The 13,059-nt window shown below is 54.7% G+C and overlaps 1 protein-coding gene across 1 annotated transcript; it reads right to left on the reverse strand.

Moving 5' to 3' along the window:
• Positions 1–3,237: 3,237 nt before the first annotated feature.
• Positions 3,238–11,682, reverse strand: NKX2-1 (NK2 homeobox 1). Its single transcript, XM_075103392.1, has 3 exons — positions 11,482–11,682; positions 6,406–6,782; positions 3,238–5,603 (listed from the first exon to the last, which is right to left on the reverse strand). The coding sequence occupies exons 1-3, from the start codon at positions 11,532–11,534 to the stop codon at positions 4,933–4,935; spliced, it is 1,101 nt and encodes a 366-aa protein (XP_074959493.1). The 5' UTR covers positions 11,535–11,682; the 3' UTR covers positions 3,238–4,932.
• Positions 11,683–13,059: the final 1,377 nt, after the last annotated feature.

The following is a 13,059-nucleotide window of genomic DNA, read 5'->3' on the forward strand; positions in this document are numbered from 1 at the left end:
CTCCCCCTAACAAAACCTTTACATCGAAGATTAAATGTCACAGTTAACGTTTTCATCTCTAGGTTTCCATAGAAATTTTCTGCATAGTAAGTTGGTTTAAGCATCAAAACGAATTTCAGTTTCTTTTTACATCAATACATCTTATTCACCGTCTTATTTATATAGCTGACCAGAAGCCTTCGAGAGAAAGACATAGGATATAGAAAACTTTGACCTTACCTGCTCCCTAATGTGCTTGCAGCCAGGGGAAAAAAAAAAAAAAAAGTCATTTTGTATTATTCACCAGTTTGCCAGAGACGGTAATCGCTCTACCTCATAGGAACAGCCGTTCTGGGGCAGATCTCTGTACACATTTGATACATATAAACAATATTACCATTTACTCAGGGTTTGGAGGGTTGGTGTTGATTTTTTTTTTCCCCTGAAGGGGATCATGAGAGGAACAGCGGGTCAGACAGAAAAAAAAATATTTCTCAGCTTTGCTCCCGACACGGCCATGAAAGGACTGAAATTCTTCAGAAGTCACTCGGTCTTTACCTCTAGGCTCCCTTTGTAAAAGCAGCCGTCACGACCAGTTGGACCGGGGCTGCCCTCCCAGCGAGGCCCCTCTACCTGCGCTCCGCCACAAAACTCCTAAAATACTTCCCCCCCCCGTCGCAACTTCTCTCGGTGTCATCTCAGAGCTGTCTCAGATTACATTGTTTGGGATCTGCACTTTGAACACTGTCTTAGGGCCCTGCACTGCCTTTTGAACCGAGGTGCAGGCGATGTACTCTTAGGCGGCTCCCCACGCCCTTTCCCCGCCGTGGGTGCGGTGGGAGCCCCGCGGCCCCGCCAGCCGCCGTGCCGGGGGCAGCCGCGCCCGGGGCCGGCCCCGCCGCCGCCCGCTCCTCCGAGCCTTTCCCGCCGAGCACCCCTCTGGCTAACAGGCTGCTGAGAAGCAAACAAACAAAAAACCCACCCCGCACAACCCGGTTCGATATGAAACGGCAAATATGAAGAAGCCTTTTTGCTATTGCTGCTGCTGTTGTGGCGGCGGCGGTGGTGATGGGGGTTTGTTGGGTTTTGTGGTGGTGGGTTGTTGGGTTTTTTTGTTGTTTTTTTTTTTTTTTCCACAGCCTGCTGTGCCACTACATGCACACTTCATGGCACTCAAGCATGAACTCCTATTTACAGCAGGAAAAAATGCCCTCCGCAATTCTCCTGCATTTCCAGGCAGTGCCAGGGAGTGGGGGAGTGGAAGGGAATAGCCATCCTCCACTGGATCCCTTTATATCTCCAAACACGGGGTGCCCACGGTTTCACGTCGGTAGGGGAGCAGTTATATTGGGAAACGTGCATTTCTCCCATCATTTCAGATTTGAATAATGCCTCCCCCCCCCCCCATCCCATTATCCAAGTTCTGCATTGATTACCGGGAGACTGGAAATCAGCGTATTGGAAGAAGCAGGCGTTTAGACGGAGGCACATATTTTAATTTAGAAAAGCTATACAGTGACTAAGTTCTTGTGAGTGTTCTCGAGGGAGACTGGAGATTAAAACGTGTATTTACATACACACACACACACACACACCCCCAAAGATCTTCATCCCAATCAAGGCATAACGGGTTTATACAAAGAATTTTATGATAAAAGGCAATAACACAATGTCATAAAAAAACTCTATAAAATTGTTAAAGAGCAGTTTGTTTGCATTTCTCCTGATTGATATGTAAATACAGTTTGAACTGTGTTTGCTCGGTCTCTAGTGCTTAATAAAGAGATGAATGCACCTTTCTGTGGAACAAGTAAACAGACTTTAAACTAAGCCGACATCAGACAAAGTGGAAACGAGTTTATTTAATCGAAACTAAATCTAGTTTAAGAAAGATAAGTCAGTGTACATAATAATCCATTACAGTAATTACACCCACCACCAAATATGTGTTTATGAGGTTGTCGAGACACAATAAAATTCATTTATTTCCCCGAAGTCTATAATAAAATGTCACTGGGTGGATCTCTATCGAACACGCTAACTCCAATGGGGGGGGGGGGGGGATATAGTATATAGTATTTCTTGGCTGTATTGATGCCTTTCAGCGCTCCTCACTTTTGGACGTTCCTGTGTTTGAAAGGATGCAAACTTTAATTACACCTGAAGGGGAAATGTCGACTTAACCACAGCACTTTCCTCTCGGTCTTGTATATTAACTCCGGGGGAAACTAACCCTAATTTAAAAAAAAAAAAAACAACAACAACAACAAAAAACCCACCAAACGTGGAGTTAACCCTGCTCGGGCTCCCTTCGCGGGAGCTGCCAGCGCTGGGCCACGGACCAGGAATTCCCAACACTTTCTTCTTTTAGCAGAAATAACAGCACTAAACTCCAGGCACCACCACCGCCCCTGCCCCGCTTAACGTGATGTTTTAGATCTGAAACGAATATTCTGTGTGGAAAAAGAAAAAAATATTTTTTGGGTTAGTTGAGAATGTCACTCTATAAAGCAGGACGTAATATAAAGACTGAAAGATCTCGAAATTCCTGTTGACACACGTGATGTTCTCTAGTTAGAAATGGGGGGGGGGGGGGGAAGAATCCGATTATTTTTTTTCCCCCTTCTGTCTATTTCCCTTTTTCTCCATACAAACTAGCACTTGGTGTCCGAGTAACACCGGGTATCTTGTCTAAATAAAAGACTGGAGCTTTCGAAAGCTGCTACTTAAACTGGATATTGGGTTGCTTCCATCCCGGGCAAGCTGCTTGCTTTCTCTTAAAACTATGAGCATTTCATAATACCCCTGCAATTCAGAGGTCTTTCAACGATTGCGATTCGCTTCCGTGGTTTAACTGAGGGGACCTGGAGAAAAAAACGAAACCGAGCAGCAGATGCGAAGGAAAACACGCTACGAGGTCTTTTAGGATGGGGGACTTCTTATTTTGTTACACTCACAAAAGGGATGTTTGGGACCTGAACGATGGCGAATTACATGTATTTCGGGCTTGTCGGATACGAGCTGCTTAACTTGATACGCTTTATATATTTACAGCAAAGTTAATATCTAAATGCCTTGCATTACCCATAATATTTGCCTTCCTACCAAACGCCCCTTGGTGCCTCAGCCAGGCGAGCACCCCGCGCACCCACGCACACCCCCACGTGAGCGCACACGCACTTTCTCCTCGTCTCCTTATTTACAAGCTTCCCAAGTCACTACGGAGGGGGGGGGGAGGGGAGGGGGGGGGATAAAAATAAAATAATAATAAAAAAAGAACTAACCCCCCCAAATCCACAAAGCAATCTGCGTTAAACTGAGATGCAGCCTGCGGCTAACCTTTTGCCTGGGTAATGGGTGGACGTGGGCAGGAGAAACTGCGTGGCAGTGTGTGCGTGTGCGTGTGCGCTTGCGGAGGTGGGTACGTGAAGAAAATCAAATACAGTCTGATAAAGAAAGTTAATTCAAACTACGTGTCTTAGACAATAAACTATCTTTTAATTTTGATTATAGATAAGGTGACTGTCCTCCCCTTAAAATACAAGTACATGGGAAAACCTGGTAGAAATTTTTTTTTTCACAAGATATTAAAACTGGACGCTTTTTAAATCGGCCGCATGTTCTATACCGTCAGCAGATTCTTCGTTAATTTGTTTCTAGTGGCGATAGATTTTTACCTTCTTTCTCCTCTGTGCCTTTGGCATTTGAATTTCTACTCCCGGAATACTTTGCTTTCTCTAGCAAGAAGTCTCTGAGGTGCCCCCCGCCCCCCAATAATCGGGCTAATGAATTTGGACTCGACCCCTTCGCTCTCGAGGCTGTGAATCCCGCGCGTTTTCTTGTCACTTCTGCACGCTAAGGACCGATCCTGCATCCCGTTTACTCCCTGGCGCAGCTCCCCTCTGGGAGCAGGGTCCGGGCCCTGGGAAGGGCAGGGGCCTTTCAGGGCTGGGCAGCGTCCCGGGTTGTTTTTCCATCAAGCAAAGACGAAAAAAAAAAGAAACAAAAAAGAAAGAAGAAAAAGATGCGGGGAAGGAAGGCTCGGGAGGGGGAACCAAAGGGAAATAACATAAAATAAAAAAGAATATTCGTAATGTGTATAATTTATTAGAAGCTTCTTAGGAACTATATTTAAGCCAAATATCTACATAAGTTACAACAGGAAAAGGCGGCGTGCGCAAATAACAAACTGCCAGAGGATTTACGACGGGGCGATCAGTGTCCATAAAAAAGGTGGGGGTTGGTTTGGTTGATTGTATTTTTTTTTCTTTTTACAACAAAATATACAGGCTACTAAAAACTATGGGTTTAGTCCAACTTTTGACAGCATTATACAGCTACAGGTTCACATCAAACGTAAAGAGGAAAATAAAAGCCAAGCCTTTGATGACTCCACGTCTCCATCCTCTGGCCCCGGCGGCGGGGCTGGGAGAGGAGACCGGGGGAGGGGGGAAGCTGCTTCTTGTGTCTGGGTGACGCGAATGCGGTTTTTTTTGGGAAAACCACCCCATCCCCCAAAATCTCTATATTTACATGCAAGTCCTAGACGCTGGCAAAGTGTACATCTGAAATCCAATCCTTCGGGCCATGCCTACCGATGGTCCCCTTTCTGCAGATTGCTCCGTGGTTATTAGTCAGATATTTTTTTAACACCCCATACAACAACCTTGGGGGAAAAAAAATAAAAGGAAAAAAAAAGACCCAAAACCATCAAGAGTAACAACAAAACTGAACAACAACAAAAAGTCTCTCTCAGAGGTCCTCAGAGAACCACTCAGTAAAACGGGGAGGGAAAAGCGTTAAAAAAGAAAGGAAGAAAAAAAAAAAAAAGAAAACCACCCAGTAGTTAGGACAGGACAGAGATTTGTGTGACTGGGAAAATCTGCTCTTTTTTTCTTTTTCTTTTTCCTTTTCCTTTTTTTTTTTTTTTTTCTTTTGCTTTGTTTAATCCTTTCACCAGGTCCTACCGTATAGCAAGGTGGAGCAAGACATGGCAGTGCCATAGTCAGAAGTAGAAGAGTTTAGGTGAGACAAACTGGAGACTTGACTCTGCAGAGAGGAAGGGCTGGCCGAGTGCTGTCCCATGTCTGGAGACTGCCCCGCACTGTTTGTCTGGTGGCTCTGATGCTGTCCGAGGCTGTTGCCATTGGTAGCCACTGTGATCGTTGTAGCTGCCTGCTGCTGATGGCTCTGGATAGCTGCCGTGGGTGTGTTGGAGCCTGCTTGGCAGGGCTTGCCATCCTTTACAAGCACTGGCACCGCCACCCTTCTGGGAGACTGCTGCTGCTGGCAAGAGCCGTTCTCCTGTTGCATCTGCTGCTGCGCAGCCTTGTCTTTGGCCTGTCGTTTCATCTTGTAGCGGTGGTTCTGGAACCAGATTTTGACCTGAGTCGGGGTGAGATGTATCATGCTGGCTAAATGTTCCCTCTCCGGGGCGGAGAGGTATTTCTGCTGCTTGAAACGTCTCTCCAGCTCGTAAACCTGGGCCTGGGAAAAAAGGACCCTCCGTTTCCTCCGCGGCGTGCTCTGGAGCGGGGCCATGCTCTTACTCACGTCTCCCAGGGAGCCGAGGCTGCCCATGCCGCCCATGTTCATGCCCGAGGACGGCGCCATGAAGCGGGAGACTGCAAGGGAGAAGGCGGCACGTTTTAGGCGGCTCGGCCTGGGCCGGCCCGAGCGGGGCCCCGCGCTCCCGCCGCCGCTCGCCCCCGGCGGGGCCCCGCAGCCCCCCGGCAGCCCAGCCCCGGCCAGGGACTCGGGACGCCCCCGCTCCCAAACAACGCCCCGCGTCCCCAGGGCGAGCGGCGGCCGACGGGACCCCCTTCTCGCCCGGCTCAGCCCTGGTGAATGAAGGCGACCGCTCTCCCCTCGCCCTGCCCGGGGCGGGGGACGTGGGGGAGTGACACCCGAGCAAGTACCTGCTGTGACAGCGCGGCGGGAGCGGCCGGGGACCGGGGCTCCGCCGGCGCCGGCCGGGGCAGGCTCGCCCGCTCCCCCCCGCGCCTCCCGGGACGCGGCTCCGGCGGCTCCGGCTTACCCTCCTCGCCTGCCCGGTGCCGGCCGGCACGCAGGCGGAGAGGCACCGCCGGCTCCCTGCCGGGCCCCCCGACCGCGCCGCTCCCGCCCCGCTGGACGGCGAGCCCCGGGCTCCCGCTCCCCGCCACAGCGGGGCTTCCCACCCACCCTCTTCCCCCCGCAAAAGCAGCCCCGGGAGTCTGACATGGAACCAGCCGGGGGTAGGAGGGACCGGGCACGATCCTCGGGCAGGAGGAAGAATTCGGGGGGGCGGAGGGGCGGGGGGGGGGGCGGCTGGGATTTGGACAGACGTTTGTCCTGGCGCGGAGCCCCCGGCGCCCGGCGCCCGCGGTGCGGCGGGGCAGGTGCGCGGCCACCCCCCGCCGGCCACCCAGCCCCGGGCTGACTTACTTGAGGAGAAGCGGGGGTCCGGGTTGGTGCCGTACCATCCTGTGGCCGAAGCGCTGTTCCGCATGCTGTCCTGGTAAGGCGGGAGCTCGCTCATGTTGCCCAGGTTCCCATTGCAGTAGCCCCCCATCGTAGCATGGGAGAGCTGGGGGACCCCTGCCGCTGTCATATGGTAGGCGGCAGTCACCGTTCCGTTGTGGCCCATGGGGTGCTGCTGCATGGCCGGCTGAGAAACCTGAGACTGTCTGTAGGCTGACAAGGGAGCCCCCAAGTTACTGCCCTCCATGCCCACTTTCTTGTAGCTTTCCTCCAAAGGACTCAAGATGTCAGACACTGAGAAAGGAGTCGTATGCTTTGGGCTCATCGACATGATTCGGCGGCTGGGGAAAAAAAAAAAAAAAAAGGAAGGGGAGGCAAATCTTTTTTTTTTTTTTTTTTGCCAAATATTCTGGTGTTGCCTTAACGCCGATCTTGTTGGATGTACACGTAACCGAGTGGACGAAGTCCGCCTTAATTGGATTGAGTGGAGGCTCAGGGCTGCCTTTCGTTTGTTTTAGCCAGACGCCAGGTTTTAGGCTGCCACCAGAGGCGGGGCATAGGCACTAAAGCAACAAGACAATAGAAGCCTACATCTTGCCCAAGATAATTAGCTTACATGCTGATGACAAGGTAAACACCTTTAAGTTTTACTTGTCAGGATTTTTTTTTTTTCTAATGTCTTAAAAAAAAGAGAGAGAGAGCGGGAGAGAGAGGGAAGGAGAGAGAGAGACCCCGTGAGCACAACTCATTTTATTTTTCTCGGGGGTGGCAATACCGTGGACGGGAAACGGAAAGCAAGACGAAAAGACCCCCATTTGACTGGGTGAAAGGATTTAAAATCAGCTCCCGGGTGGCAAGGCTGTCAGCCCAGCCTTTGTGAGAGCTGGGGAGACGGGGCTGAATGCCGGTGAGCAAAAGGACCGAGTCGCCCTCTCCCCCCGCTAAGTTCGGTCTGGCAGGAGCCCGGCCGCCGGGAGGGCGGCTCGCCGGAGGGCAGGCGTGTGGCCCTGGGCCACCGCTCCCAGCGCTCCGCACTCCCCGCACCGCCTTGCCAGGTACCCCGGCCGGCTGCTGCCTCCACAGCGCTTGGGATTTGGCGCCTCGGGACCCTCCTCCATGTCTGCTAAGACCCCCAGTGCGAGACCCCCAGTGCGAGGATGGTTTCTCTCCCTAAACCCATAAGTTCCGTCCAACTAGGGCTTTTTTTCTTTTCTTTTTCTTTTGGGTTTTTTTTTTCTTTTTTAACCTCAGGGAGAAATGGAAGATGCAAGTTTGCAAAAACAAGCAGTAATTTAATTGCCTGGGGCGAGAGACTGCTGAAAAATAGGTTAGCGCAAAATGTCGCTCGTTATTCTCAAAGGCAAAGACTGTCACAGGCTCTCGTGGTCCCTCTGAACCTGAAGCTGCTTTCTAAGGTTATTTATACAGCGCGGGAGCTGGCTGGAGAAGACCTCTCAGGTCATCTGCTGCAGCACCTTGCCAATGAATGCCCTGCAGTTTCGAATAAACTGCAATTTCTGGCACTTTCGGGTCTGTTCTGGGATCCGGTGTGGAAACAAAAGCGAGCCCATTCACAGCCACACACACGTACACGCAGCCAGCAGCTAATGCCACTGGGGTCTTTGAAGAAATCTCCCAAGTTGTCCTGTGTCTCCAGAGCTTATATTTCGGGGTGTTCCCGGGCAGAGGAGAGAAACCTCCCCTGAGCGTTTCACACCCCGGCCTACGGCCCTGGCAAACTCAATTTAATACAGCGATTACCTGAATATTAAGAAAATTACAGCGAAGGTATAGTTAGCCCAGTGACTTTGAAGTGTCAAGTAACTATTTAGTAATTGCACTTGTAAATATGTTTGTGCTCGGCTGGTTCGTGCTTAAAAATGCAAAAGTGCTCTTGCTACCCGGGAATAACCAAATATCTTTGTCTAAAGTGGCAGCATAAATAGCCGGTCGCTTTGTGACTGTGCTTGATATTAGTACATAAGGATCATTTTGCTTCAATTGGGAGGCTCTCATTCACTAGGCAAGAAACCGTTTAGGAGAAAGTAGGTTCCCGTATGAGAGTTAACATCCTTCAAGTGTAAGCCTCAGCCTTGATTACACTTTAGAGCTCTGCAAGAGGTGAGCTTTTCCACACAAATATAATCGGGGGAACTTTCTTTCAATCAGGCCTCCAGCTCTCCTACATCATCTCAGCTGCCTCTTTCGGCACCAGCTCCCTCAAGGCTGAATACCCCGAAGTGGGCTTGTTGTGAGTCTGCTGGGTCACCAAAGGCAGGGAAGGGCGACTTCGGGCTAGAAAGGCGGCTGCTTTTACCTCTTGTCTTTCCTTTCCAGATCTTTAGATCTTGTCTTTCCAGATCCCTGGAACATTTCTCATCCCCGCGTCCCCCTTTTTCCCTCCCTTTCTGCGCGTGTTTTTCAGTACGGTCTTTGGTTTCGCTCCTACAGAGAGAGGCACTCGACCTTGCCTTGGTGGTTGTTGGGGTTCCCCCCCCCCGCCCCGGATTTCTCAGGCACATCAGCTCCGTGCCTTTTTTATTAGCCTTAAAAAGGAGGGGGTGGGTGGAGGGGTAAAAAAACCTACCACAGGATACACCAAAATGACGCTGCGGTCGGCTCGAATCAGAGACGAACGGCAGCGACTGACCGCGCGATTTGTGGGGCAGGAGCAGCGACCCCGTTTCTGTGCAGGGAGTGCGAGGTGGGGCAGCCGGGGCGGCCCTGGCGCCGGCTCCGGCGGCGGCGGCGGCAGCGGGGACGGGAGCGGGGGCGGAGGGTCGCCCCGCCGCCCACCCTGCGCCTTGCCGGGACCGCCGCCGGAACGGCCGCTTCCCCCGCCGGCTGCGCCAGGGCCAGCTGATTTATCCTCCCGCTCGAAGGAGCGCAGGTTAAATCGCCTCCGAAACAATGCTCAATTAGATTAACCGGAGCCAGTCCAGCCTTGACTCTGCGCGGGGTCTTGTGAAGGGAGGTTAGTGCCAGATCTCCTCACCCCCCCTTGGCTGGGGAGCGGGCTGCAACTCTCCTCGTAGGTCTGACCGCTTAGTTAGAAACACCCCAAAGCGCGTACAGGCACAGCGACACCCCGCAAGGTCCCGACAGTACTTTTTAGCCCCGCTAGACCGACCTAGGGAAAAGGAGGTCAGCCTCTGCTCCTCCTCTCCGGCCCCAAACGAACTGTAACGGGGCGAGTCAAGCCGCGGACGAGTGGCGAGAAAGCTTCTTCGCTGCTGCCCTGTCCCGTCCGCTCGCCCTTTTCTTTCAAACCCCCCACCCCAGTTTCTTCGGCCAGAGGTGGCTCCCCGCCGCCCCGGAGAGGGTGGCCGCCCCGACGGGGTCCTGCCTAGGCTGCCTCCAGTGATGTGTTCGTTTACCTGGTGATGCTGCTTAGTAAAACGCTCGAGTTAAAAGGAAATGCTAAGGAGGAGAGCAGGGAAGATGAGATGCGTTTTGCCTGGTGGAAGCATTTTCATGAGAAAGGCACGGTCTTCACCCCGTGTTTGCAGAATGCGGCTACACGGACGTCCCTTCAATAGCTTCTGACCCCACACAATCCGTTTGATAACACTCGAGAGGTGGAAGAATGGGAGACTTTGTCAATCAAATGGTGCCAATCCCAATGGAAACGGTGCCACCAAGACCGCAGCGCGTTTCCTCATCAACTGGATTGCGGGGGCTGGGAACTCAAGGATCAGCTTTTGAAAGTGCGCACAGGGCTCTCCAAAGACAACAATGTCTTTTTTATACGCGCTGCTCTGCCTCCCCAGGGGGAATCAAATGTGCTCGGCCAGCCTGAGCCGCCGAAGGTCTCCGGCTCTGCCTTGCCACCCATTGCGGCGGGCAGGAGCCGCCGAAGGGGGAGGAGGAGGGCATTTCTGCCTGGGCCGGCGCCTGACTCGCTCCTTGCCCCAAACTCCTTTTCCCTTCCTTCAGGCACCTGCAGCTCCCGCTGCGGCTCCGCGCCGTTCCCCCGCAAGCGGAGCCCACGCAGGAGCGCGGCCCCGATTCAGCACAAAACTTAAGCATGTGCGTAGGTGTGACGGCCGGCTGGGCGGGCTGAAACGCTCGGGGCACCTGGGCTCGGAGGGGAGACGGGAAGGGTCCCACGCAAGCCCCAGGCAATTCTTTCTCAAGCAGAGAGACCCTTTCTAGGCGTAACTTCTTGATGCAAAGGTGTGAGGTGCTCCGTGCTCCCCGTGGGCCGGTTCGCGGGTGCGTGCTTTCCTGCGCCAAGCACACGAAGCACCCCCTGCTCAGCCCTGCCGGCCCCGCTCCCAGCGCCGAGGGGGCGGCCCTGTCCGCAGCCCTGCCCGCAGCCGTGCAGCCTGCCCTGCCCCGGGAGCGGGGCTCGGCGGGCTCTGCGGCGGGGCCAGCCGCTCCTGGAGGAGTCTGAGTTAAACGGGGCAAGAGCAGAGCTGGGACAGAACTCTTTCTTCTCTCCTGGTCGTCGGCACAACTCTGACACACCCATAGAGAGATTGAAATTACCCTTCCAAAGCCCCGCGTCTGGAAAAGGGACACCACCGAGGCAGCTTGCTGCAACTCTCCCCTCTCGACCCAACCTCAGCGAGCTCACGGGAACTTAATCACTGATTTCTTGTGCATGTCGGTGTGATAGACCCCCTGTCCCCCTAGCCCCCCCCCCCATGGTAGTTGTACCCAGACCCCACGGCGGGAGGGAGGGAGCGGGGGTTTCCGCAGTGACCGAGTAGGGCGGACACGGTGTGGCTGTCACTGCCGGCCGCGGGCAGGGCGCTGGGAGCCGCTCCCCGCCTGGAAAGCACATGCTTGGGCGTGTATGGCAGGAGTCCTACCCAGACACGCTCCCTGGGAGCTCTCCCTCGGCACAGAGCACGCGGGGGGGAAAAACTCTTGTGGCTCATGGGGACAATTCGCCACCGTGGGAAAGCTCCCCTGCCCCGTTTATCTCGTTAGGGTGGGAGAAACCCCGCAGCACACCGGTCGAAATCTCTTCCCCTGGCGCGGGAATCTAAGACGACAAGCGAAACCACCGAAGGCTAAAGTGCAAATCCTCACCCCTCCGCAGCGCAGGCACAGTTGCTCCTCCAGCTGCCCAGGGCGTGAAGCATCTCGCATCTGGGGTTTCTCGGGGCCCCTTCGCCACCAATCCCCGGCGGCCCCACTCGCAAGGCTCTGTGCGAGGGCAGCGCTACCTACTCGCCGCTCTTTTCCCTCCTTCCCCAATTCCTGGCGGACGGCTGAGCCCTCCTGCCCTAATCCTCCGACACCCCCTCGTCTTTTCCTTTGCCGGGCCGTTCCCGACCAAGAGGGCCAGGGTGGGGCCAGGTACGGGGTGCCAGGGCAGGGCTGCCGGAGCTCCGTGCCAGGGCGGGGGCGGCCGGGCTGCGGGCACGCCTCGGCCCGGCGGCCCCACCGCGCCCCTCCGCGGCTGCCCCGCGTGGGCACCCGGGGGAAAGGGCTGTTTGTAGGCAGGGACGCCCCAGTAGCCTGGAGTGGGTAGCAGCAGTACCCGCGCCGATGTGTGAACTGCTGCCTGACACCCTCATCCTGGCACCGGTGTTATTAGCAATTAATATAATGTCCTCGTTAGTACTCCATTTCTGGCTTCCTTAATGTCGGTAGACCGTCACCGTCGCAACCCTGTCAGTGCGCACACACAAGACCCATCGTTACCCCGAAGCGTCTTTGATACACCCAAGCCAGAGGTGATTTCTGCGGAGGAAGGTGGTTGTCGAGCCACTTTGCAAAAAGTTGTTCTATAGTTAAAAATATAGGCATGGGTTTTGTCGGTATAAATACATGCGTAAATGCTTTTTATCGATACGTGCCTATACACAGAATCCTGTGGGGATCGGTCTATTTATCTGTTTATCTGCTTTTAGGCGCAGCTATCGGGATATGGCATTAGGTAGCTTAGGAGTTACGTGCTTTTGTGGGTATACCCAGGCATGCCTACACACACACACGTGTGCGGGGTGCATACCTCCGACACACACACACACACACACACACACACACACACACGTGTGCGGGGTGCATACCTCCGACACACACGCACACACACGCGTGCGGGGTGCGTACCTCCGGCAGCGGGTATGCGTGACTATATATTTACGCATACATTCACAGTCCCCAGCCCTGTCGTCTCTAAGTGTTTCAAAAAGGAACTCAGCTTTTAAGTGGGTCACCTCGCCGCCCTGCCCGCCCCCCCGCCTTCTCGCGCCCTCCCCGTGGGCGCCGGCGCCGGGGGAAGGGGCTCTCGGCTCCCGGGCGGGGCTGGGCGCGGGGCCGACGGACACGCGTGTGCCCGTGGCTGCAGAGTGAAGGGGGAGGCTGGCAGCCGGCACCAGCGGTTTGCTTTACCGCAACCCTTTTCGGTGGCCGGTGAGGGGGGACGTTGCCCGCTGTCCCCTGGTCTGGTCTCGAAGCCCCCCCGTTGCCCGCGGGCTGGCCCGGCGAGGGGCCGGGGGAGCTGCAGCCTGCCCTGGGCGCGCTGCGGGGCAGGGGCTCCCCGCTCGCCCGCGCCCTCGGGGCTGCGCGGCCGGGTCCGGGGCCGCTCTCCGCGCCCGCCGGGAGTCCGTGCGCTGGCGGGAAGGCGACCTTTCCCCCTCGACCTTTCCCGGGGGGTAACCA

This window comes from Phalacrocorax aristotelis, chromosome 9 (genome assembly GCF_949628215.1).
Source record: "Phalacrocorax aristotelis chromosome 9, bGulAri2.1, whole genome shotgun sequence".
NCBI classification, from domain to species: Eukaryota; Metazoa; Chordata; class Aves; order Suliformes; family Phalacrocoracidae; genus Phalacrocorax; species Phalacrocorax aristotelis.

What these genes read in the sequence shown, in the direction of transcription:
- NKX2-1 (XM_075103392.1), bottom strand. Translation starts at nt 11,534, where the DNA reads ATGCTTCACGCCCTGGGCAGCTGGAGGAGCAACTGTGCCTGCGCTGCG. An exon ending in TGTGCCTGCGCTGCGGAGGG is followed by an intron (nt 6,783 to 11,481) that starts GTGAGGATTTGC and finishes TTTTTTCCCCAG; the next exon opens with CCGCCGAATCATGTCGATGA. An exon ending in GGACCCCCGCTTCTCCTCAA is followed by an intron (nt 5,604 to 6,405) that starts GTAAGTCAGCCC and finishes TCTCCCTTGCAG; the next exon opens with TCTCCCGCTTCATGGCGCCG.